Genomic DNA, 27,117 nt, shown 5'->3' with positions numbered 1-27,117 from the left:
CTTGGTCTCCAAAAGAACATTTATTTCCAAATTGAGGCCACAGAAACAGAAACTCCTCCTCCCGGACCTCTGCCACTCCCACTGGATAATTCCTCAGCCTCCACAATAAGATGCCTCTTTGGCACACAAACCCTTCTAGAGAAACCCCCGTTTACAGCTCAACATGTTTTGATTGTGGGACCTTCTTTGCTGCCTCCTGGGACAGAAGCTCGTTCCAGAAAGCCACTTTCTCACTTTTCAGCTTCTCGGCTGCCCGAGTGTTGACACCAATCTGAAGGTACCCTTCTTTCTGGTCATATGCTGGCCAGTGGGGAAGCCCCTTCCCATTGGGGTTCCTAGAAGAAAATCAAACAGAAATTCCCCAAAGCTGCTGTATGGTCTTAGACCTCTTAGACTGTCAGGGAACCCCGGCTTCATTTCTGCCAAAGGCTGATATGCCTCCAGAGATAGGAGGCTGACCATGTCCTGGGCAACCAATCTATCAAGGGGAGCTCTCATCTCAGAGGTCACAGGGCGGGGCGTTTGACCATCACACGTTGGAAGCTCCCCCCACCCAACAGACATGCCCAACCCCGCTCCATGTCTGCCAGCAGCTCACCCATTCCGAGCAAAGTTGGCCCAGAATTTCATCATCATCTTGCTGAGATTGATCTCTTCTTCTGAGGCACCATCTGTGGGGAGGAGACAAAACCAGTGCTGCTCAAAGAGTGGTTCATGGGCAGTAGCAGCACTTGAGAAATTGTTAACAGATTCAGAAATGGGGGCCTTACTCCAGACCTACTGAGTCTAAGCCTGCATTCTGAGAAGATCTTGGGAAACACAAGTGGACTTCAAGCTTGACAGTTACTGACTGAGGCTGGGCTCAGTGAAGGGCTGCAGTTGATCCATAAGCTGACTGCCTTGTCTTCTGCACCCCCCCGACTGCCCTTCCGCCTTCAGTGTTTCAGGGACACACCCCAGGGTTGCTGCTAGAGTAACCCCACTCCCAGGAGGCTCTCCTTTGGGTCTTTTCTCGGTGTTCTTGATCCACACACATTTTCACAGAATCTGGAAAATAACCGAGCTGCAAGATCCCGCAAAAGCCACCCAACCAGGAAATGCCCAGAGGCATTGGGTGTAACGAACAGTTCTGCGATGTGTCAGACACAATTTGTCTGTAGTTGCTAATGGTTAAGGCATTGAAGACATCTGTGACTTTTTTTTTAATATTACACACCTAGATATATTATGATATTAAAAAATATGAGTTTTAGACAGATAGATGATCGGATAGACAGACACATGTTAGTCCTGATTCCAGGTGAATAACAACTCTAACTTCACCCTCACGCACATTCTGATGTGTTCTTGTGAGGGCAGAGCGAGTGGTGGCCTTCTAGCCCTGAGCAGGGCCCTGCGGGTGACCCAGCTCCCGTCTTGCTGATGCCCAGGTCTGGATTCTTAGAGCGACCATGGGTTAGGGCACAAGGATGCGCATTCTCTATCAGGTTCATTAGAGCAAGAGAATGGTTGGGACCTTTGTCCTTCCACCCCGTTATGGTGAATTCAGGAAACTAAGACCTGCAGAGAAGGAGGAACCTGCCCAAGGTCACCAAATAAACTTGAACCCGGATCTCCTAACCCCAAGTTTATAGTCACCAAAGGGCCATCACCTTGCAAAACTGGAATCCCGAAGACAGAGAAGACTTCATCCCCGTGGTCCCCTATCACTGTCTTGGGTTTCACCTCTGGTGAGAAGCTTGGGCGATACTGAAACTCGTACATGTAGGTCGGGACTCCAGCATCTGGGAAACAAGGATTCATACATGGTTCATTTCAGCAGACGCACACTTGATGGTATCAAGGTCTCCGCGGGGCTGTGAGCAATCAGGAAATTGGGGGCATGCCTAGTCCTGAGTGAACAACAACAGTATTAATAGCAGCTGCCCATTGTGAGAACCAACTGTGTGCCAACCTTGTGTGTTCCTACAGGAAGCCCCTGGTTATGAGCACATGAAAAATTTTGGAAAAATTTCATCACTTGCTTAAGGGTGCATAGTTGGGAGAGGTGGAAAAGGATTTGAGCTGGGTATTTGTTGAATGAGTAAGTGAAGAGTGAATGAATGAATGTTCAAACCTTGAGTAGCTCCATTCTAAATAAATATAGGGGCACTGGGTCAGTTCACATAAGCCCCTTTTGATCACCCATGCACAAGGACGTCCATACACGCACACTTTATTGCATTTCATTGCTAACAGGCTAGTCTTCATTTCCTTTGAGAATACCTGCAGCCTGACAGGTGTCTTCCATTATGTCCATTTTTGAACCTTTCCAGTGATTTTCACGTGTATTCCCAGAAGAGTGAAGTAAATTCAAGCTGTGAGCCTGAGAGTGCAGATTTAAATACAAACCTATGCAGAGAGGGGAAAGTTTGCTCCCTGCTCTCAGGAAACCTCAGTCTGGCATTTCCTACCCTTTGTGTCCGTCCTCTCACGTGCCTTGCTTCCTGCCTGGCCCAGGGAGTGTGCAGCAGTGGCTGAAGGGAGAAGGGGCTGAGGAAGGGGACAGACCCTCTCTCCTGGCCTCTCTCCTTCCTTCTCCTCTCCTCTCTCTCCACCCCCTCTTGAAGCCCCAAGAAGATGTCAGTTTTCCTGCTGATGCTTCAGGAGAGACGTCCAACTTGCTCCTTCAGGGCTAACTCGTGGGTCCCCTACCTGGGGACTTCTGTGCTTTGCATTGATAGTTATGCCACAGCCAGTGACTCTAATGCGGAAGGGTCAGGCCCCAGGGCAGACTGGTGGGGAGATGTCACAACATTGCCTCCCTGCCTTGGGGATACTATCACATTTGGAAAATGCCAAAAAAAAAAAAAAAAGGAAAATGAACAAAATGATCACTTATAATCACACTGCTCAGAGAAACCTTCGTCAATATTTCAGAACTTATTCCACTTATGCATATGAAACTATGACACTATTGATAATTCTGTGTCATTACATATGACCATAATGATTGCTTCACATCATTAAATTTCCCCACAAAGTAGTTTAACAATATATGCCATCCCAACAGGAGGATGTGAAACTATTTAATTGCCTCCCTCATCTCCTATCTTCGCACTTTGGTTTAGCAAGAGGTGGTTTTTGGAAGAAGCAATCCTCTGTGGTCCCACAGGCCACTTATTAAACAGTTGCTTCAAGGCTGGGGGCTTCCCTGGTGCTTCAGATGGTAAAGTATCTGTGTGCAATGCTGAAGACCCGGGTTCAATCCCTGGGTGGGGAAGATCCCCTGGAGAAGGAAATGGCACCCCACTCCAGTACTCTCGCCTGGAAAACCCCATGGACACAGGAGCCTGGTAGGCTACAGTCCATGGGGTTGCCAAGAGTCGGACACGACTGAGTCACTTCACTTTACCTTACTTCAAGGTCAAGCAGACAATGCCATAAGGAGGGGCTTTAACCTTGGCTCTGCCATTTTAAAGTTTTAGAAAGAACTCATGATCCAAACATAGGCGAAAGAACTTTCATGAATGGGAGAAATTATTTTTGGGAGCATGTTGCCCAAAAGATATTTTTGTTTATTTTTTTCTTTTTAAAATTTCTGCCTTAAACTTCTAAGATTTATTAAATTCCTACAACCACAACACAAGTCTTCAAAAGAACAAGTAGGGCACAGGTTTGAATAATAACATTTAGGAACAATAAGAAAAGCAGAGGGAAGGAAAGAGCTAGTAATAAAAAATACACAAATTTAAACAGTGTGAGGTTCTTTTTTCTTTATTTGGTAAGGAGGGGCTTATGAAGTTGGCAGCATTATTTTTATTTTTTAATCTGAGTATCTTAACAGACAGAATTAAGAAATATTCATTCTTATATACTGGAAGCAGTTTCACAGTATGTATCAAAAACTTTAAAATGGTCCTACAAGCTAGCCTAGTAATTAAACCTTTAGTAATCAAATCTAAAAAAAAAAATCATCAGAGATTTGGTTAAAGATATATGCACATCAGACTGAGCATAATGTTTTACAGCATCAAAGTATGGTCAGCCTGCCTCAATATCCAATAGGACAGGAATACTAAAGTAAATTTTAATGTATTATTCCATGAGATAATGGATGCTTTTTATGAGTTTTCATTGACATTGAGGAAATGCTTACCATTTAGGATTCCATGAAAAAAACCACAATATAAAATTAACATTTAAATGATATGTAAGACATGGGAAGATTAATGAAGAAAATATGTCAAAAATTTATAGCAGATATTTCTATGAATATTGAAGGCTTCCAAGGTCAGAGCTAGCTTTGACTAGAAATTTGACTAGAAACTAGAAATTTCTAGTTTGTTTATGTGTTTCCATATTTTCAAAATGTTCTACAACTATAAGATGTTAACTTTTATATTCAGAATAAGTTCTCAACAGTATAAAAAAAAGACTTAAGTACAAAAAGTTTAAAAAAGGAAAGTATAATGTTGATAAAGTCTGAGAATTCCAAGCAAAAATGACTCTGATGCGGGTCTGACACGTCCTGACACATCCCAGACGACTGGGTCAACAGACAATGAAGCAGAGGAAACCACATGTACGGAGAGACAAGACCACGTTTGTGAAAGAACAGTTCTGACCCCAGGCCGTCCCTGGCTGAAGAGCTTCATCAAGACCCTAGGGAGGAGGAAGGGTAACCAGAACCTATCCATGACTGTATTGAACTGGGGGGACCTGGTAGGTCAGATGTAGCTACTTTTTATTATGCGTATAGAGTCCCAAATTCTAAAACCCTTCTAGCATGGTTAGAAAGAGTGATCTGGGTCAGAGAACCATGTCCTGCCTTGCAGACTAGATGAGAGATAGCTCCTGGAAAGGGAGGGTGCTGTAAGGACCTCAGTAAGGCACTCCAAAAGGACACCTCCTGTTCAGGTGAGCTCCTCCATCCCTGGCCTCAGGCCCCTAGGGCCTCCTCACACACAGTCTTGGGATATGCTGAAAGGTCCTGCGATAGACCCTGCACACACTGGCATGGAACAAGGCCAGCTGCAGACATCAACATTCTCCAGCCCACTTGCCCCATACCTCCCCCTGCTCCATCCTTTGGGTTTTCTTGGTCCCAGACAACATTCCTGATCCGACATGTGGCCTCAAGCTATCTCCAGCTCCACAGGTTAACAAACTAGTTTGAAGCTATCTCTGACCTTGGACGGCTTCTAATACAAAACTGCCAATATTTGCCCTGTGGCCCCACAGACTACTGTAATTCAGGTGAGGGACCCCGGGGCAGAGACTGTTGGTGTCTCCCCATGTCCCCTGCTTCTGGGCGCACTGGCCAGAGTTCCAGCTCCTGCATCTGGAGCTCTTTGCCTGAGGTCTTTGGCAGCCAGAGACCACTCTGCCCACATGTACAGCAGATCAAAGCACCAGGGAATTAACTGCCCTTGGGAACAGCCTTCAATTGATGACTCATCAAAGCTGGAGGATAAAGAGCCCAGCTCTCTCGCTGCTGACTGGGGAAAACCCTGAGCCGCGTCTTCTGCTGGTTCCCCAGCTCCAGGTGTCCATGGCGGACACTCGCTTGGCAGCACAGGGTAGACTGACTTCCTTCTCCATCCCTGTCACTTCTCCACTCCTCTACCAGGGTTACCTGGGGTCACCCCCAGATACACTGCCTGCAGTTAGATCCTTTCTCAGAGTCTGCTTCTGGTGGAAACCAAAATGGGACCGAGCCCCGCCCCCGGCTATCTGGAACGGATCTTGAAGTTTCTTATATCTTTCTATGCTGACGGTTAAGACAGAATACAGTGTGAAGCGGGTGGGGTCAGTGTCCCTCTCCTGTACAGTGACGAAGACTCACCTCTGTGGTAACGGGCCGTGTTCACAGATGGCACACAAAACAACCCATCTCCAATCAAGTCCAGGAGCAGGTCTTCCTTTTGGGCAGGGTCTTGTGTTCCTCCTAAATACTTGTCAGTGAACACTGGAGCCAGTTCCTCAGGGATGTTCTGAAATAGATCAAAAGGTAAAGTGACCACCAAGCCCTAGTGAATGCCCTGGCTTCCCCAGCCAGCGAGGAAGGCTTGCGTTAATGGTGAACCTCTCAGGCCCCATGCCGCCACTCCCGTCTACCCCTGGTGCTGAGGTGGAAAGGCAGAAAAACAGGAGCTGAACTCCCCCACCCCTAGCCCCAGTCTTCATTTTGCCATTAGCTGCTCTGCAATTGGGAACAAGGCCCTGCTCATCTCTGGTGCTCAGCCAGTTTCCGTGATTTGAGTCTTACAAGGATGGGGTAGGACTTCCACACGAGTGACTTGGCCATCTCCTGGTCCATCTTGCCTGCAGAGAGTGGGAAGCCCATGAGCTGTTAAAACAAAGGTTAAGCAGTTGTGAAATCATCAGGAAATAGCAGGAAAACCAAAGTGACCAACGGACCAAACTAAATGGAGGCTGAAGGTCACTTCATCATGCGTTCGTTGGGCATGGGTTTTGGATGAGTTTTGGACTCAAATGGACTTTCATATCCAGAGACCAAGGAGGGTAAAGCGGATAATGCAATTGTTAAGGGAAGCTGTCCTAGTCCGTGTGTGTGTGTGTGTTTAGACTCTGTTTAGACACACACACACACAAACAATTGGAGTCCCCAGAGTGGTCAAGACAGAGAGGGATGATTTCGGCCAGCCTAGTGTTGAAGTGAAGGGCTCAGGGGCAGATGACACGGACCCCACAAATACCCCACCTGTGTCGGATAACTGTAAAAAAAAGAGTGAAAGTGTCAGTAGCTCAGTCATGTCTGACTCTTGGCGACCCCATCAACTGTAGCCCACCAGCTCCTCTGTTTGTGGAATTCTCCAGGCAAGAATACTAGAGTATGGGTAGCCATTCACTTCTCCAGGGGATCTTCCCGACCCAGGGGCTTTACAGGCAGATCTGCTAGTCAGATAACTGAGAAAGCCCCCAGTCCTGCCATTATGACTTTGGTCCTTTGGTCTAACCTCGGAAGTCATTCTGAAGAACCGCAGAACTCTGCACATAACAACGCTATTAAAACTCAGCCCTAAGAGACTTGACCAAACTCCAGGACAGCTAAAGGAGGCTTTAGGCCACATCCCCAGGATGACTGCAGGCCCCCTTCAAGAGCTCTGGGCTGCCAGGAGACTTTACTCTTTGTTTCAGCCAAAGCCTAGTGATAGGCAGGTAGGTCCCTACACTCCCTCTTAGAGCAGTTACTTTAGAATTCTTGTAATTATAAATCTTTTCTTTGTCCCTTTACATGTAAATCTACCACCCAAAGCTGTTTCCTCAAGGACCTAAGAGCCATCTCTATGAAAAACAAACATCCAGGGGATAATTCTTGCTCTCTCCTCCAGTCCCTGTGAGATGATAAAGGCCTAACTTCAGTGGGGGCCTGATTCTACTTACACCGCTGCCTCCTGTTGTAAAGACAGAAGTTTGTTTCTTCTCCAGATAATGCCAGCTAACAAATCCAAGTAGGTAGTCCAGTCACACAGATAATCCACCCCACCCCACCCCACTCCCACCCACTCCTTAAATAAGCTCCAGGCTTTCATTTCAGGGATTGGGTTCAGTTCACAATGGATCATTTCCCTCTAGCAGGGATGTAACTGAATCAAATCTGTTACCACTTCACCTAGTGTCTGCCTTTGTTTATCTCTGTCAGAAAACTTTTAGAAGTCAATTTTAACTCAGGAGGAAGCAGGCTCCTCCCACTCTTTCCAGTGAGATGAGTGGGCGCATGGGTGAGGCGGGGGTCATTTATGGAGAAAGCATGAGAGCAGCAAGCCCGAGGCGAGAGGCTGCAGGTTCCAGGCCCCACTCTCCGTAACTCCTGAGCCCCTTGCCCTGCCCAGGCCTTGGGTTTTTCATCTGCCCAATGATGATCTCTATCAGCCCTCCTGGAACCGACATTTCGGGATTCACGGATGGGAGGACAATCACAGACTGTGTGGGGACATGGGTCCCCAGAACCGCACCACCCAGATGACAGTGTGGACCATAGGAAATGGTTTCCACGGACATATCAACTTGTATGAAGGGGACAGCTGGCCTGGTCCCAGAGAGAGGTCTGTGACCACAGACGGGAGGGTGATGTGCTGGGAGACAAGTCTACAAGGCCTGCGCTTTCTCACCAGTGGAATAATCCAGCCAAACTCTTGCTTGTTGATTCCGATGATGTAGGGAACGGTGTTGAAGTTCTTTTCAGCCAGCATCTGTTGGCATCTTTGGCAGCACCACTCCGTCAACCACGGTGGGCAGGAAAGGATAGGTCTGGGGAAGAGGGCAGAGTATTGTCTGTGCCTCCCCTTCCAGGTCACACCCGCATCCCCGTCTCCACCTGCCGGAGCTCACAACCATTACCACACACCTGAGTCCTAACCAAGGGGGATAACTCTGTGGACCCCAGAGGGTAGAACTCTGACCAGGGGACAGCAGTGGTCAGGTGATGGGGAAAGTTCTTCAGTCAATTTGGTATAAAAATATATAATATGTGCATATATTTGAATTATATATATATATGTCTCTTTCCAGTCTCATTCAGCTCTCAATATTTGTGGTACTTAAGCTCTAAAAAGTTACTGTGACGGACTTCCCTGGTGGTCCCCCAGTTAAGAGACTGTCTGCCAATGCAGGGGACATGGGGTTTAATCCCTGGTCTGGGAAGATTCCACAGGCCTCGGGGCAACTAAGCCCAGCTGCTGCCGTGTGCCTCGAGCCTGTGCTCCGCAACAAGAGAAGCCCCAGCAATGAGAAGCCTGCACACCACAGCTAGAGTAGACCCCGACGCTGCAACTAGAGCACAGCCCGTGCAGGGATGAAGACACAGCACAGCCAAAAATTAACGAACGATAAAAGAATGAGCTGGGAAGAAACCAACAGCCACTGAGGACTCAGGGGTTCCCTGGGTGATGCGGCTGTAAATCCCTGGGGCATCAGCCTCAACAGTGCCGCCCACTACGCTTTTTTTAAAAAATCCGCCTTCATCTCATAAAATCACAAACATAGATTGTTTCCCATGGCTTCGTCACACGCCACAGATGTTACTTTAGCATATTCCTAACCAGCTCACCGAACTGATCGGCAAATAGTCTTTTCCTTATTCTGGATGCTCTGCGATGTCGATCCATTAACACTGAATTCTTGACCAGCAGCACTGTCATCCACGCCTGAAGGCCGTTTGTCTAATACTCGTATTTCTCACAAGTCAGACACATCGTAGGCTGCCTGCCCTTTGGCCCACAAGACAGCCCTTCTGTCTGTGGTCGGGGATTATTTTAAACAGCAACACTGACGGCACAAAACTCAAGAATGCAAAAGCTGGCACTAACTAGGACCACGAAAAGATACGTTACTGGTTTTAGAGATGAAAGAAAAAGACAAAAAAATGTAGCTCCTTGTTTGATCTCTGTGAAGAAAAGGGAACCCTCCTACACTGGGAATGTAAATTTGTCCAGCCACCATGGAGAACAGTATGGAGGTTCCTTAAAAAGCTAAAAATATCATTATGATATGACCCTGCAATCCCAATCCCAGGCATATATCCAGAGAAAACTCGAATTCAAAAAGACACATGCATCTCAATGTTCACAACAGCCCTATTTACAGTAGCCAAGAAATGAAAGCAATCTAAATGTCCAGCGACAGATAAATGGGTAAAGAACATATGATGGAATATTACTCAGCCATGAAAAAGGATGAAACAATGCCATTTGCAGTAACATGGATGGCCCCGGAGATCACCATACTAGGTGAAGTAAGTCAGAAAGAGAAGCTCTAATGCCACATGATATCACTTATATGTGGAATCTAAAATATGACACAAATGAACTTACCTACAAAACAAAACAGACTCACAGAAAGCAGACTATGGTTACCAAAGGGGAAAAGGGGTCAAGCAGGGATGAATTAGGAGTTTGGGGTTAGCAGATACAAACTTCTCTATGTAAAACAGATGAGCAACAAGACCCTACAGGGGGAGCTATATTTGATATCCTGCAATAAACCATAATGGAAAATAATATTACAAAGATTGTGTGTATATATGTATAACTGAATCATTTCACTATATACCAGAAACCAGCCCAACACTGCAAATCAACTATACTTAGAAAGAAAAAGACTTTGTTGAGTGACTAAGTCTCATTTGATCCTCTCTACACCTTTTAAGGTGAGACTCCCCAGGGAGTCTGCAGAGAGGCCAGGACTTAGATGCCACAGAAGTAATGCCATCAGAACCTGGTGAAGGGAAGCGTTCAAAGGTGGGAGGAGACTAGGGAGATGGGAAGCTGCTGTTGGAGTTTCCCACGGGGCTGGGAGGAGGGTGGTGTCCTGAGGACTGAAGTTCGTGGCTCCTCTCCCCACATCCCTGCAAACACTGCAACTTGCACAGTCCGTCAACCTGAAACCCCCCAGGAGACGATCCAGGCTCCTCGAGAAGGCTCCTCAAGAGCTCCTTACCCAGGCATCTCCACTCCCCACAGTGGAGGTTTCCCGTTCACCTTCTCCCAACAGGGCATTTTAGGGATGTAAACAAGACCAGGGGCTGGATGGGGACAGGGACACAGAGTTGATGATGGAGAGCACTGGCCTGGGGGTTGGGGTACTGGGTTCTGGTCTGATGACTGGTCTCCTCCTGGGGCCACCCGGACAGTACTCTATCTCTCTCCGGGGTCAGCAGGGTAAACACAAGGAGCTGCTATGGCTTCGCATGGCAGAATTCCTGTCATTCATATGTAAGTGGAGCTTAAGGGTGTCAGAACTTCAAACCCATAATTAAGAAGCCAAAGGTCCTTACCTTTGTTGGGTCTCCCAAGAAATCAAGAGTGAAAAAGTTCTGTGAAGACAAAGACAGAGGCTGTGGTGAGCAGGCTTCCTGGGAGGAAAGCTGACCTCTGTGAGCTGTGCCAAAAGGTACCGAGTGCTCCCTCCTGGCGCCACGCTGGCTGGGCTGAGAGGAAGAGGGCAGGACACCCTCCCCCGGGCACCAGAAAAGGGAGCCGGTGGAGGGTGGGCGAGGGGGTGCTGCAGGGCACTGCTGCAGGTGCCCGCCCTGCCCCCCACCCATTTCCCCTTCTTCCTCTTCCAGGCAACAGCACCCCGATTTTCCATTGGGGGACCCCCTGTCCCCGCTCTCACTCCATGATTGCAGGCATCTGTATGTGGCCTCCGGTGCACCAAATCCCGGAATACAGGGACTACTGCAGGGGTGGACACGTGCCCATGCCAGTTCAATAGAGTTTACCCAAAACCTTTACTGGAGTTATTGGGAAAGGGGGTTTCTGGGCAGATAGGATATGAGACTAGAGCATTGTTGTTTAACTTCCCTAGGGGCCAGAGCTGCCTAAGAGTGAAGCCAACACAGGAAGGGAAAGGCTGAAGGATAGAGAGAGTCTTAATCGCATCATACGTGCATCCAGATCCAGCCGCGCCTGAAGCCATCACCTCCTGGGCTTGTCAGGGAGTTACCGAAGGATTCTGTCCCAGCATACTCCTCTCTCTCCTCAAAGCACTGTGAGATGAGCTCCTCACCTTGCATCAGAAAATCCTGACTCATACAAACCCACTGAAAATGCTCCTTGCTGTAAGTTTATCAGGATTGTACTGACTTTATTGTTATACTGTAGCTAACAGGCCTGACCAGCATGTATGAGGTCAGCAAAAATGGTCTCTCCATTACGTGTTGTAGCCCTGCAATCCAGGTGCGTGTGTCCATGCGTGTGTGTGTCTATGTGTGTGTATTAGGGTGAGAAGGTAATCATGGAAACACTTCCACATGATCTCAGAAAAAGGAGGATTATAGAGGCTCCGGGTTTCACCAAAGTTACCAATTCTCCCTGTATAAACTGGACCTCTTGGGCCACATTGAGAGGTGCTGAAATAAATTTACATCCTTTCAGGCATTAGAAAGCAGTTGTGTTTTCATTCTTTGAACATATAGGTCACATCATGTGAGCCTGAGAAGCCAGGATCTAAGTCCCAAGGCCAAGGCCACACTGGAAAGGGCTCAGAGTCCAGTGTCAGAGACTTGTTGCTGGGGGTTCAGGAATACCCTCCAGAGTCCAGACACAGAGCCCAGGTGCTTAGGTTACTCTGGGCTTTCTTTCAAACCCTCCCCGACAGAAAGGATAGTTCCTATTGGCCCAGGTGCTATATTTCTGGGTGTCCATCCTGCTGCGGCTTCTCTGTGATGACACGCTGCCGCAGACATCCATCAAGCCTCACAGGTCACCTTCTCTGTGAAGCATCCTTGCTTAGTATAACAAATACTTCCCCTCTCTGTCTTCCTACCACACAGAGCCCACAAAGTACGTGGGTGTGTTTCTCCCTGGAAAGTTCCTTGTGAGCAGGGATTATATGTCCGATGCACGTTTGCATCACCCTCCCTGTTACCACCCCTCCCCGCCACACACACACTTCACATAGACACGTGGATGGATGAAGTGGTCAGTACGGGGAGTACTGGTGAGTCAGATGGATGAGTGGATACATGGAGATGGGTGATGGGTGGATCACTGATTTGGAGGGATGGACGATGGAGTGACAATATTGGTGTGGTGCATGGATAATTAATAATAGATGAATGAAAAGTTTTGAGTGGATTTGTGGACTGGATAGAGGAATGATAAGACAGATGAGTAAATGGATGGATGGTTGGATAGATTAATGGGTTGATGTATAGTTTTCCTAGAATAACAACTGAGGCAGAGTCTTAAAAAATCTAGAAAAGTGGCCCACCATTGGCTTAAAAATGAAATGGTTTCTACGTTAACGAAGATAAAAAGTGATAATCTTTCCAAAAATATTTGTTTTTCATATTTCTTAACTTTAGTTCAGGATGGTAGTTACCTCTGAAATATACGATATTTAATTTTTAAAAATATATCTAAAAAAGAATAGAAAAAAAAGTTTTGATAGATCTAGAGGATTATTAATTGTTCATTACATTCTTTTTTTGACTTTGCTAAAGTTTGAGATATTCCATAATAATAAAGACAAACAGTTCCCCATTCAGATCCAGAGGCTGACACTGCTCCTGGGAGGTGAGAAACTGTCCCAGGTAATTTTTCTAGGGCAAGAGGACTGAAGCTGAAATGGTGAAGCCTGGAGCCAGGGTTCCACGTTCAGGGGCTTGTTTTTCCAAGAGAACGGATGCACTTACCATCTTCTGTGTTACCTCCAAGAGCTCGTCCTCCGTCTTCTGGCGCAGGCAGTGAACAAGGACAGCCGAGGTGATGGTCTTGCACCCAGCAAAGGCAGCAATTCGCTGTAGAGATCACAGGCGACAGCAGAATTCAAGAGCCAGGCCTCTCCCTCCATCAGCACCGAGGTCTTCCGTCCCAGCCTCAGTTTCTAAAGGCAGCCCGTGGTAGCAGAAAACACCCCAGACCAGGACTTCCCTGGTGGCCCAGGGGTTAAGAGTCCGCCTGCCAGTGCAGGGGATCCGGGTTTGATCCCTGGTCTGGGAGGATTCCATCTGCTGCGGGGCAACTAAAGCCCCGCACCACAACCACTGAAGCCCCTGCACCCCACACCCCACGCTCCGGAACAAGAGAACCCGCCACAGTGAGAAGCCTGTGCGCCACAACGAGAGAAAGCCTGCACACAGCAACAAACACCCAGCACAGTCAGAAATAAATACATGATTTAAAAAAATAATAACAAAATTAAAGTTTAAAACACTAAAAAAAAGAGAGAGAGAAAGAAAGAAAAAGAAGAAGAAAGAAAAAGAAAATGCTCCAGACCAGTTTGTGTGGGTCCTGGGTCCCAGGCATGCCAATGATACAGCCTCTGCTCTGTTACTTTATGTCTGTTAAAATGGGCACAGTATCCTTGAAACTGAAGAGAGGTATCATGGAATGGAGCTTAAAAATGTGGAATCCACAATCCCACTGTCTAATTTCAAATCTTGGCTCATCCAAGTAACAGCCATGTGGCCTCAGGCCAGTCACTGGCAAAGTGAAGCCAGGGGGAAGACGCAGCAGAGAAGTCAGGTGCCAGGATGCTGGGGCACTGGAGAGTGTGCACGGCTGCCTGGAGACGGGTCCAGTGTCTGACATGCAATCAGGGCTCAGGAGATGTTTGCTAAATAAATGAAATGACCGTAAGAAGTGGACAGAGTGGGGAGAGAGAGAGGGAGGGAGGGCAAGAATCAGAATCTTCGATTCCGTCACTGTCTCAGATTCCTCCCTTGAAGTGTGGCTGCTGGCCCCACCCCTCCACCAAACCAGCCCGGCCAAAACGCTCCACATCACTGACTCTAAGGCACACTCCTCAGCAGGGCCTTCGTGCTGCTCACCCTTCCCTGTCTTCCTAACGTTCTCCAAATAAAGGCAAAGGCCCCACGAGGTCCTGTGCAGTATGGCCCTGCCAGTGGCCCCATCCTCAGCTCTCTGCAGGCCCTGTCTGCACTTTCTGCCCTGGCCTCATCAGCCTTCCTCACTCTCTCACTTGAGATACCTCCTCCTGCCACAGGACACTTGCTCAGGATGTTCCCTCTTCCTGGATATTCTTTTCTTACCAAGTACTTTACTGCTTATCCTTCTCATCTCAACTCGCTGATCATTAGATTTTGCCAGGAGCCTTTCCTGATAACTTCTCCCAACACACTGGACTAAGCGCTCCTTTTGGATTCTTCTGACATCAGGTGCCCTTCTCTATTGCTCTAGTCACGGTGGACCTTTTACAGGTTTTGCAGCTGTATAATTATGACTCTATCTCCTAAGTTACAATAGAAGCTTCATGAGGTTGCCAGATGTCAGACTACATCAAAACTACTTGCTGAGTGAAGGAATGAATGAAGGCTCCAGGGACCGACCCCAGTCACAGCCCCCAGGGAAAGTCCACTCCAGGCTCCCATGAGGCCAGTGAGTTCAGCAGACTCAGACACTGAGGGAGGCAACACACATGACAGGCCACTGCCCACTGTGCAGCCCCTCACCACACCTGGCGCACTTTGGGACGCGTGTTCAGCGCAAAGTGCACCGGGGCCGGCAGTCCAGAGTCACGAGCCCGAGCCCAGCTCTGCCCTCATCACTGGCTGACCTTGCCAAGTGCTTCTGCTCTCTGCCCCAGTTTGATCAGCAGGAGAACTGGGAGGTGGGGCGGGGTGTGTCCTCGCCCTTCCTGGTCAGCCACCCTCACTTCTATGATTCTTTGAGGATGTCAGCCAGACCCTGTGATAAGAAAGGGCCCTCACCACTTCAGCAGAGCAGAGCATGGGCCAGCAGAACTGGACTGTAGGGACAGCCCAGTGTGAGACCTACCTTAGCTTCAGCCTTAGAGTCCTTCTTGACCAGGCCAGGAATAAGGGCAACACCACTCTCTGAGATGGCCCGGTGGAAAAGATTCTTGGCCAGAGGAGATAAAACCTGGGAGGAGAGTGGCAAGAAAGGGAGTTTATGCTCACAGGGAGTGGGGTCTTCAAGAGCTATACATACCCATAGCCCTGTCCTGGTCTGTTCCCATGGAGACCGTGGGGCTCAGTGGACATGACAGGTCCTTCCTTGACCTGACTGACCTTGTTCCCTAGACTGACCAGAGGGTCCAGCTTCTCCAAGAAAACCTCCACTAGAGGGAACCGGGTGTGCAGAGTGAAGCATGCACTGATCACAACAGTCAAAGTATCTGAAAGGCAGCTGGAAATTTCTAGCATCGATTTAAACACACAGTTCTGATTTCCCATTTCCATTACTCAGGATTTATTTTCAGGAAAATGATCTGGAGGCAAACAAAAATCTCTAAGTTGTTCATGTTATTTATAACAGTAAAAAGTGGAAATAGCACAAGGTTTTAATATATGACATGGGGTAAATAAGGGACTTTTCATTTTTACAAGGAAATACTAATGAGTATACACACAAAACATGAATAATAATTAACGGTTAGGGAAACATATATGCTATAATGTAAAGGAGGCTTTTTTGTTTAGAAATTCATAGATACAGATAGATGATAGATAGGGGGATTCATGGAAAAAGGGCTGTTCTGGTGGCTCAAATGGTAAAGAATCTGCCTGCAGTGCAAGAGACCTGGGTTCAATCCCTGGACTGGGAAGATCCCTTGGAGGAGGGCATGGCAACCACTCCAGTATTCTTGCCTAGAGAATTCCATGGACAGAGGAGCCTGGTGGGCCACAGTGCACGGGGTTGCAAAGGGTTGGACACAACCGAGTGACTAAGCACAGCACAGCACAACAGCATGGAAAAAAGACTAGAAAAATGAAGCTGTCCGTGGTGAGAATCACTGGCTAATGGGATTGTGGATGAACTTTTATGGGGGGGGTTATCTATGATTTTCTTTTTTCTCCATTTTATAAAATAAAAAAAAGTTCTCTCTGAATATTAAACTATGATCCCACATGTTTTAAAAATATAGTAATAGTGCCCAAACGTGAGGGAGCTGGAGTGTTTCCCACGGCTCCCAGCACCCTCTAGTCTGGCTTTCCGGCTTAGCTTCCCTCGCTGTCTCCCTCATTCCCACTCCCCACACCACACTCCCAGGTCCTGTCTGTGTCCCTTGTTCCTGTCCCATCCCCCATCCCTCCTCTTCTTCTCCTTCTGCCCAGCCCAGCTCCATCCCTCAGCCCCAGAGACTGCTGCCCTCCCTCCTGGGCATGGACTAGCCACCAGGGCCCTCAGAGGGGGCCTCCAACCTGTTCCTAGTGCTCATGTCTCCCGAACTGTAGGCCTGGCTTCAAGTCAGACAAGGACACTCAGACCAACCTCATGGTCAGCTCCTCTGATTAATCACTTACACCCACCCCTAATCTCAAGAGAAGTGAGGCGACTCCTAACGTTAAAATGATTAAGAAGGAGAGGATGAGCTCAGCTGACACAGGACAGAAGAGAGTGTCTGTCGCAGCTGTGGCTGTAGCTATGGCCCCGGAGGCTGAGCTGAGCCCTGAGCTTCCTGGGGGCCAAGGGGAGTCTGGCCTTTAACTCTCCACCATCTGATGTTGCACAGAGTCGAGTCAACCTTGAATGCAGGTCTTGGAAGTAAAGGTCCCAGGACTAGATGGGCTGGTCTGCAAGGGGTCCCATCAGCAGCCACATCAGGGCCGGGAAGACTTACAAGAACAGACACACTTTCCCCTCCTGCTGACTCTCCAAAGATGGTCACAGAGCCTGGATCCCCGCCAAAGCTGGCAATGTTCTCCTGGACCCACTGCAGCGCGGCCACCTGGTCCAAGTGGCCCCAGTTCCCCCGGCAGTGCTCGTCCCCTGTGCTGTGAGTGAGAGGACAGGGTGGGGTTGGGAGCAGAGATGTCCCGGCAGGGCCCTGAGGACCAGAGATGGGGCTGGGGGTCCAGGGGAGCCTTCTGGAAAGGACTGGGCTTCCACAGCCCTGACACGGGGTCTTCACTCTCCTGCTGTCCTGCTCTGCTACAGGGCTCTGCAGAGCCATCCTGCATCTACTGACTAAGCATCTGCTACGGTCGGGGTGCAACCCTGGCTAAGGTGGTAGAGAGGCCTGGGGAGAGGAAGTGGGGCGAGTACACGCAGTAACACTGTCACAGGGAGCAGACACAGGCCGTGGGGGGAAGAGCTGAGGGGTCTCCGTGAAGGGGACACATCCTGGGACACGACTCCCCTGGGACAACCCTCCCCCAGCCCACAGGTCTTTCCAAGGAGGTGACCACCCCTCCCCCGGCCCACCCTCCAGCATCTCAGGGTAAGGGTTCCTGGCACCAGTACATTCAGGAAAAGCTCAGTAACTGCCTCCTGGAAACCCGGTTCCTGTCCCCAGAGAATCCATGCAGGAGACTCAAGCCTTCACTCATGCATGTGCCAAACTCCAGGAGGGAAATGGGGTGAGTGGGCCCAAGGCTCCTCCCAGTAGATGTCCCCTGGAGTCAGATGCTCCTTACAGCCTCCCAGTTCCAGGCACCCGCTCCTTCACCTACTAGACTTCCTGGAGCTCCCACGAGTCTACCCCTCTTCACCTCCCCAGGAGGAAAGCTGTGCGCGCCTCTAGGTGCTGTGCTGCATGGTGACCGTCATCTTGAAGATGCTGCAGCACGCCAGGCACCACAGTGGAAAGGGGTAAGCAGTTCAGAGGAGATGGCAGCTGGGCTGGGCTTGGTAGGAGTGATAGGAGTGCGTCAGGGAGACTGGGTGCTTTATGGGGAAGAGCTCAGAAGTCAGTGCACCAGGGTGGCTGGGGAACGAGAAGGCAGGTGGAGCCCAGTTAGGGGGGCACTCAGATGCCTTAGCAGGGAGCCTAGCAAGGAGCCCCTTGAGGGCGTGCATGACCAGAGTGGGGTCCTAGCACCCCCACCCTGGGGGCAGTGTGCCACCAGGAGAGTCCAGGGTCTTACCTGAAGAAGCCCCAGATGCCCAGGCGGTACTGAATGGTCACCACCACCACATTTTCATGGGCAGAGAGGACCAGCCCTTCATAGGTTGATGCTCCTCCCATCAGCAGAGCTCCTCCGTGGATCCACACCATCACCTGGAGGGGGGGATGCAACCACAGGGTTACAGGAAGCAGAGCTGGGGAAGACCTCAGAGGCAGGCTTGGTCACCTACCCGTTCTCCAGCTGCGGCCCAGGCCAGCACCCCACTCAGGGCACCCTGGCTGCCCCTGCCTGTCTCCCCTGCCCCAGTGCCACCTGCGCTCAGCGCTCCTCATGCTGACAACATCATCACGGGAACAGCCAAGGCTCGAGCACCGTCTCCTCCCCAGCACTCCCGCCACCCTCACTCCTGGACCCCTCGCCCAGCTCAGTGCACTCAGCGTGCAGAGGCCCTTGGCTAGAAGCTTGTTTCAGCGTTTCAGCTTCATCTTAGTTGCCTTCTGAGTGGCGAATGCAGCATCTCATGAATGAATGATCGTGTCAAGAAGCACACGCCATGGGTGGTACCTCATCTTAATATGACTTCCTGCTGCCTCCTTCTGCTCCCCAAATCTCACCCATCCTCCTAAGCCCAGCCTAAAAACCACCTCCTCCAAGAATTCTTGAGCCATTTGATGAATATGATCTGAAAACCTACTAGGTGCCAAGGACTGTGGTAAGAATTGAGGCCATTCATAATGCATGTCCCCAAATTTAAGGAGTTCACATAGCAAGAAAGTGAGAATAGCTAAAGTAATATAATGATTTTGTTATCAAAAATTTTGAAGAACTCATACATGAACTATGTACCAAGTATTATTTTAAGCATTTAAAAATAACTCATCCATGAATGAAGGACTCCTATTATCCCATTTCATGGACATGAAAACGGGGGCACTTAACCACCCTGAGGTCACGCAGCTACCAGGCAGTGGAGGCAGGACTTGAACCCAGGCAGTCTGACTGCAGAGTCCACGTGTTGAGCCACCCAGCACCCAGCAGCCAATGGCTGTCTGCCGTAGGTTGGCTGTTGGGGCCAGAGGAATTCCTTCCCTTCAACTCTAACTAATGCATCAGAAGTTGCCTCGTGTGCTGTGCCAGACACTGCCATAAATCTTCATATTCATCACTGAAAACTCATGTGTGATTTTCCCTGATTTGAGGAAACAGAGCCAGGTCTCTCAGGCAGTAAAAGGCAGAACTAGTCTTTACACCCAGACTCTGCAGTTCCAGAGCCTGTGTCCACACTAGAGGTTCTCCAGCCTCAGGTTCCCCGAGCCCCTGCTCCTCCAACACCTCCGATCCTTGACTGCCTCCTGGTGGAGGGACTGAGTTTGCAGTCATCTCTTGAGTCCAGGCTGAGCCAGGGGCTGGTCAGCAGCGATTTGCTGAAGAACCTAGTCCAGCTCGGTGCACATCCTCAAAGGCAGGGGCTGTGTGGTCATAGTTTTACGTTCCTCTTTTCTCTTAACCCCCACTTCTAGCTACGTGGGGGAGCACTAAGTATGTAACAGGCAAATGAATGAATGCCTGAGTGATCAATGTCCCCACCTCTTCAAGCTTCTAGTCCCAAGTTCAGACACCCTCCTCCACATCTGGGCACCATGCCAAGGGTGTTCCTGGGAGATGGCTGGGTGTGCGTGGCCACCCAGTCTCTACCCCCGCTGACCCCTCCTTTTCTAGCAGACCAGCCCCACCCTCTAGCCTGAGTCTGGAAGGCTGCCCTGTCTCTGGGCTCCATTTATTCTGGAAATGCTGACTCACTGAATCACTAGCCTGGGCCAGAGACAATTAGGAAGTGAAATAAACTACAAGAAAATCTTGATAGTTGGCAAAGGAAAGGGCAACCTTGTTGCTCCAGGCTCTGCCCCGCAAGCTGTAACCCAGAAAGCTGTCAGAGAAGGCCTCTGTATGCTGAGGAAAGGCACACATAGGCTCCATGCCAGTGTGTGTCAGAGCGCTCCCGGCTGTTCCAGGAGCCCCGTGCTCCAGTCCTGCCAACCCGACTCTGTGACCGCGCCTTCCCCTCACTGGGCCTCAGTTTCTCTGTCTGTAAAGGAAGGGTTGGCTTGTTGGCTTATCTCCAAGGTTCCTTCCAGCTCTAACTTTATGGAAATGACGTTTTACCCTCTCTGGGTATCAGATTCCTAATCTAGCAATTAAGAGTCATCCTTCTTGTCCATCTGTTAGCATGAGAGGCCCTGGAAAAATGAAATGTGCATCACAGATGTGCAGCAATCTCCCCCAGGGGCCCTACTCTGGCCGAGGGGAAACAGAGGTGTGGGCCACCTGCGCTCCCTGATGTCAGGTTTGGCTGTGGTGCACAAGAAAGCCCTGGGGCCCCAGAAGACCCTTGGCCCACGACGCCCCCACTCAACACTGCCTTCATCCCCTTCCAGTCTACCCCAGCCTTGCCCAGTGGTTCCCGCTGCTTACCGGCAGCCTGCTTCTCTTCGTCAAGTCAGCAGGGGTGTATATGTTTAGGTAAAGACAGTCTTCAGAAAATTTAGGCTTAACGCTCTCCATTCCATTGCTAAGGAGGTCTGAGGCCATTTCCCCAAACATTGCGTTTTGGGAGCACCTGGGAGGAGCAAGGAAAGAGAAGAACTCCTGATGTTCAATCAGAGCTGACCAAGGAGATGTCTCCAGTAGTGAGGCCAGGTCTTGGACTGGGAGAATTAAGCCTGTAAACAGAGCTGTCTTACCACATTCCAGACACTGGAATGAGTAGGAGGCTACCTGGGGGGTCAGAACAGGGGGCTCTAGGGCTCACCAAGGTCTCTGGGGAGAGTGACCAATGAGAAGGCCTGGCACCTCCCCCTTTCAGGAGACTTTGGAATGCATTGTGTCAAGAAGATGCTGCTTATGAGCCTGGAAGTGGATCATTTCCTGCATTCTCTGCTTGCAGTTGTCTCTCTGCTGCATAGCGAGTGCAGGGTGCTCATGCTCCTCTACAGGTCAAGCAGGAGTTCCAGTTCACGGGAGACTTCCAAAAACGGTGAGAAGCCACTCTGTTGGCAGTCATTTAAGGCATGCAACAGGTCAAGGGCAAAATATTTGTGGTGCAACATTAGGAGAGCTTGGTTCTCGTTCTGCCTCTGCCACTTACATGCCGGGTGACCTTGGGCAAGTTCCTTCTCTGTTCTGGGTCCCAGTCTGCCATGTCTAAGTGAGGGGAATGATTTCTATATGGGTCTTGCAGCACTGACAAGCTAAGATTCTGTCAGCTCATCTTGTCAAGAGTTATGCATTGCCCAAATAATGGATCTGAAAGATCCAACAGTGGTAACAGGCAATACTTAATATTTAAAAGACACTTGCTCCTCGTAAGGAAAGCTATGACCAACCTAGACTGCATATTAAAAAGCAGAGACATCACTTTGCCCACAAAGGTCCTTACAGTCAAAGCTATGGCTTTTCCAGTAGTCATGTATAGATGTGAGAATTGGTCCATGAAGAAGGCTGAAGGCTAAGGAATGGATGCTTTTCAATTGTGGCGCTGGAGAAGACTCGAGAGTCCCTTGGATTGCAAGGGGATCCAACCAGTCAATCCAAAAGGAAATCAACCCTGAATATTCATTGGAATGACTGTTGCTGATGCTGAAACTCCAATACGTTGGCCACGTGATGCTAAGAGTTAACTTGTTGGAAAAGATCTTGATGCTGGGAAAGATTGAAGGCAAGAGGAAAAGGGGGTGGCAGAGGATGAGGTGGTTAGATAGCATCACTGACTCAAGGGAGAAGAATTTGAGTCCAGGAGATAGTGGAGGACAGAGGAGCCTGATGGGCTACAGTCCATGGGGTTGCAAGGATTCAGACATAACTTATGGACTGAACAACCACAAAAATTCAGGTCAGGGGCTCCCCTGGTGGCTCAGTGGGAAACAATCTGCCTGCCAGTGCAGGAGACACAGGTTCGATCCCTGATCCGGGAAGATCCCACATGCCACGGGGCAGCTCAGCTTGTGAGCCACAGCTACTAGGTCTGTGCTCTAGAGCCTGGGAGCCTCAGCTGCTGAAGCCTGCGCGCCCTGGAGCCGGCGCTGCGCAAGAGACACCTTTGCGATGGGAAGCCCGCGCAATGCAACTAGAAAGTAGTTCCCGCCGTCTGCAGCTAGATAAAGCCCGCACAGCATCAAAGACCGAGCACAGCCAAAAATAAACAATAAAATAAATAAAATTATTTTAAAAAATCTTCAGATCAGACCCATGATATGGGTTCTATTATTATCCCCATTTCACAGTTGAGAAAACTGAGGCACAGAGAGGTTATAGAACCTGCCCAAGGTCACACAGCCATGAAGAGTCAGACTATGCACTGCTTATGCTTCCGAGGACTTTATAAGCCACATTTCCAGATTTGCAGAAAGCAGGCATGGTGGCCCGTAGTCCTGAGGTGCTTGGATGACATAGCTGTCAAGTGACTGTCAGAGCCCCATAGAGACCCTCCTGATTTCCATCCTGGGGGAGCTGTCCCCAGATCACCAAGGCAAGGGGATACAGTATTCATAAAAGGATACAATAAAAATTTAATGGGAAAGAGAGTTCAACATCACTAGTATTGAGATAAATGCAGAATAGACTCTAAAATTATATAAATAATTATGATGCTAATAATTATTATTATTTTGCCTACTCAATAGCCAAAACATTTTTAATAATCTCAAGCATTGGCTAGGGTCTGGTGAATGAAAGTTTCCATATATGAATGGAAAGAGTGTAGCTGGGACATTTCTGGAAGGAAATTTAACAAAAGATGATACTCTTTTACTCAGAAATGTCATTTCTTGGAGTTCAGCCCCAATTACCGTGAATGTGCATAACGGTTTGGCTATAGGAAGTTCATCACAGTGCTAATTATATTATCAAAAATATCAAGAAGAACTTAATGGTCCCAAATAAGAGACTGGGTAAATAAACTATAACTCAATACCCAATGTAATATAATGTCAGGCTGTGGTATGCAATGACATATAACCATGTTTATGATACAAATGAGCAAAGCAGACATCCAGAGTATCTGTATCGGGCTTCCCTGGTGGCCCAATGGCTAAGAGTCTGCTTTGCAATGCAGGGACATTGGTTTGATCCCTGATCTGGGAAGCTCTCACATGCTGCAGGATAGCGAAGCCCGTGTGCCACAACTGAGTCCGAGCCCTACAGCCCATGCTTCACAACAAGAGAAGCCCACGCATCTCAACTAGAGAGTAGTTCCTGTTCCTTGCAACTAGGGAAAGCCCACGTGCAGCAACAAAGACCCAGCGCAGCCAATAATAACTTAATAAACAAAATTTTTTAAATTATTAAAAAAAAATAAAGTATCTGTATTGTATGATATGATACTGTGATCTAATAAGAAATATATCTTTGGTCTTCCCATTTCCTGCAAGGAGTTCCTAAAACCCTAGGAATTTCCTAAGTGAAGAAAGTGACAAACGCATCATCTGCTGTGTTAATGAGGTGGTTCTGGACCTCACCTAAGGGTGGAAACTAGCGGCAAGAAGCAGATCCTGGAAATCCCCAGAGATCCACGCAAGTAGATGTCCTAGGTGTTCTGGGGCATGACTTTGACTTCTTTGCCCAACCTGGACACCGTGACTAGGACACACTGAACATTGCTCTCCTCCTTACTAGGCAGCAGCCACACCTGGGAGTTAGGAACTGGCGATACCCCAAAGACTCCCCACCCACACACCTCCTGGCCCACCTCACTCCCCAGCTGCATCGAAGATCAAGACAGAAGAATAAACAGAATCATTACTTCTGACCTGCCCACACCACTGCTCAACTCCTGGTTTTATTCCAAACCACTTAGCCTATTCTTACATATTATATAATCTTTACCTTGCATATTGCTCAGGATCTGTTTTTCCCTGATACAAAGGCAAGCTGCATGAGGGTGGGATCTTTCTTTGGGTCACTGACGGGTCCCAGGAGACTAGGACACGCCTGACACACAGGAGGTGCTCCGGAAGTATTGGTTGAATAAAAGGCTCTACAGTACTGTGAGAATTTTGGAATGCTGGTGAGGATCTACACTATCTTGGGGATTTCAGAATAAAGTACGAGCCCCTCAGATTTCCTTGGCTCCTTCCTGCATCCCTTTGAGACTAACATCCCCCCTGAAAGGTGCCAAAAGCCACACCCCGGCTTACATGGGAGGGTGAGAGGTGGTATTCTTCACGAAGCTCCATGGTTCTGCAGGCTGCGGCGGAGCAAACCTCAAGGATCCAAGAGGAGGCTTGGCAAAAGGAATTCCCAGGAAAACACCCACAGGCTGTGCAAATCCATTTAAGCTGACATATTTTCCCAGGACTCTGCCCTGAGCAGTCTCCACTATAGGTGGTGAGGGTGGCAGCCCTGGTGGACATTGAGAGGAAATGAAGACACATCAGTGGTGAAGGTTGGAACTGGATTCTGGGTGGACTTTGTTACCTTTGCCACGTGATCTTGAATGTCCTCCCAACTCTCTAAGCCTCTGCTTCTTATGTGAGAGAGAGTGAAGCTAACTGTTCTTCCTAACTCACAGGGTCATGAGAGAGAATGAGACGGGGGGTCACATCCTGTCTGTCCCATTCCCATGGAGGAGACAGTTCCTTCTCACTGAGCTCAAATGCGTCTCCTGCAGTTGCCACGTCAGGCCTGGTCCTCCCAGCTTGGGGACATCCTGCACCTTCATGAGGCAGGTGGCCTTCGTGTCGACCCCTGTTCATACTCATCTCTCAAGTCCTTTCTTGTCCGTCCTCAACAGCTGCAGCTTGTTTAAGCATCCTAACAGGAAATGATTTCCAGCCTCTCACCCTCCCAATTGTTCCCCTTTAGATACAGATAAAATGACAACCTCTCCCTCAAAGCGTGTGGCCAGAACAGAGAAGAATAACCCAGATCTGGTCTTATAAACACATCTGATGATAGCCTTCAAGAGACATGTAGTGGACAGATGCCCAACTGGCAAAGGTGAAAAAGTGGATGATGCGCTGTGAGGCATAGGCAACAGTGGTGGCAGCAGCGGTTACCCCTTGAGGTACATGCAAGGATGTGTATTGGGTACGTTGTGCCACGTGGACATTCCAAAGACAATAGCCTTGCTAGGGAAACGTTAATATGCCCATTTTACGAAAGAGGTAACTGAAGAAATGGAGGGCGCCAGTATGGATTTTTGAAAGATGGAAATAGACTGACTCTCCCCAGATAAACCAGCAGAAAGGGGATAATCAGCTTCTAGTGTGCTTCTTACTCGGCTCTCCCCTCGGTTCCAGGCCTCTCACAGTGTCACAGCACCAGGAAGAGGGCTAAACCCAGTGTAGACTGGACGGTCAGAGCACTGGCTCTGGTCTCAGGAGACAGGGACAGAATTCAGAGCATGATTTTCCTGCTGACCTTGGATACATACCTTTCCCTCTCTGAGCCTCAGTTTTTCCATCTATAAAATGGTACAGATGCATTCCGAGGTCCCTTGCTGCACCCTTCTATTAACCATGTCTTCTATGCTGTGTATTCTGATGCTTTGACTCCTGGAGCCTTGCTGATTCTGGGGGAACTGCCCCTCCCAGAGTTAGCCAATCCCTGGAGACAGGAATGAACTTTCTCTTCCAGCCTGCCAGAGGCTGAACCCCAACCATCTTCTTTATCAGGCCCCCCACAATGGCCACTATCAGCCTGCCCTAATCACACCAGGGCAAATTACCTAACAGTTGTGGGCACTCCCTAAGCCCTAGAGCGTGGCAGGGTTTGGCTAGTTCCCTCACCCTATCCAGCCCACCCCACCAACCAAAATAAAGTTCTTGCCCAGATTCCTCCCTTCTTCCTCTGCCCCTGACACACCTGGTACTTCACCTTTGAGCCCACCGGGTGGTGTCACGCCCCCTCCACTGGGACCCTGGGAAAAGCATCTCTTAGATGGCAGTTGGCTCCTGACACATGGGCTTTCCACATCTCAGAGTGTCTACTAATACACTGTAAGTTATAACAACTCTTTTACTTATGAATCACTGTTTTTTCACTTTTTTCCAATTCCAGACACTCTTTACAAACAATCCATTTCACACTTACAACAGCCCAATGATGGAGATACAGTTCTCACCCCCATTTTAGACGTGCAAAACTGAGACACAGAAAAGAAACATCCCTTGTCTAAGAATACACAGCTACTGAATGCTGCCTTGGATGGGAACCCACACACTGACTCCAGAGTGCACATTAATACTCCGTTAACCCACTTTTGGAGAAGGCAATGGCAATCCACTCCAGCACTCTTGCCTGGAAAATCCCATGGACAGAGGAGCCTGGTAGGCTGCAGTCCATGGGGTCTGGACACGACTCAGCGACTTCACTTTCACTTTTCACTTTTATGCATTGGAGAAGGAAATGGCCACCCATTCCAGCGCTCTTGCCTGGAGAACCCCATGGACGGAGGAGCCTGGTTGGCTACTGTTCATGGGGTCGCAAAGAGTCAGACACAACTGAGCGACTTCACTATCTATCTATCAGAGTCCTGACAGCACGCGCTGCTGCAGCGGGACCCAGCAGCCTGTCTCTGCTTTGCCCTGTAGACTCTCCTCCACCTAGTCCCCCACAAGGATTCTCAAAGACCGCCCGCTATTTGCATTTCAGGACGACTCACCCCAAGCCGTGGAAATGGCGAGGGAGGTTAGGACCAGAGCGACGAGCCCCATCGTGGCAGGACAGCAAGCTCTGCCTCCTCCGGTCTCTGCGCCTTATGAGTCCGCCCAGTTCCCGCCCACTCCAGCTTCCCAACCCCCAGCCCCGCCCCCACCGCCCAAGAACCAGACGAGGAG

At 49.1% G+C, this 27,117-nt stretch overlaps 1 protein-coding gene across 1 annotated transcript; it reads right to left on the bottom strand.

Annotated features, from left to right (window-relative positions):
* Positions 1-27,035, bottom strand: LOC102188340 (liver carboxylesterase). Its single transcript, XM_018062017.1, is given in 15 exon segments — positions 1-335; positions 599-671; positions 1,653-1,784; positions 5,828-5,975; positions 6,251-6,331; positions 8,118-8,202; positions 8,204-8,256; positions 10,781-10,819; positions 13,145-13,249; positions 15,249-15,353; positions 17,056-17,209; positions 18,302-18,435; positions 20,756-20,900; positions 24,475-24,679; positions 26,943-27,035. Coding segments are annotated over 15 exon segments (1,695 nt in total). The 5' UTR covers positions 26,995-27,035; the 3' UTR covers positions 1-151.

Source organism: Capra hircus, chromosome 18, assembly GCF_001704415.2.
Source record: "Capra hircus breed San Clemente chromosome 18, ASM170441v1, whole genome shotgun sequence".
NCBI lineage: Eukaryota > Metazoa > Chordata > Mammalia > Artiodactyla > Bovidae > Capra > Capra hircus.
The sequence above is the reverse complement of the archived record's forward strand: the minus strand, read 5'-3'. Positions and strand labels throughout refer to the sequence as shown.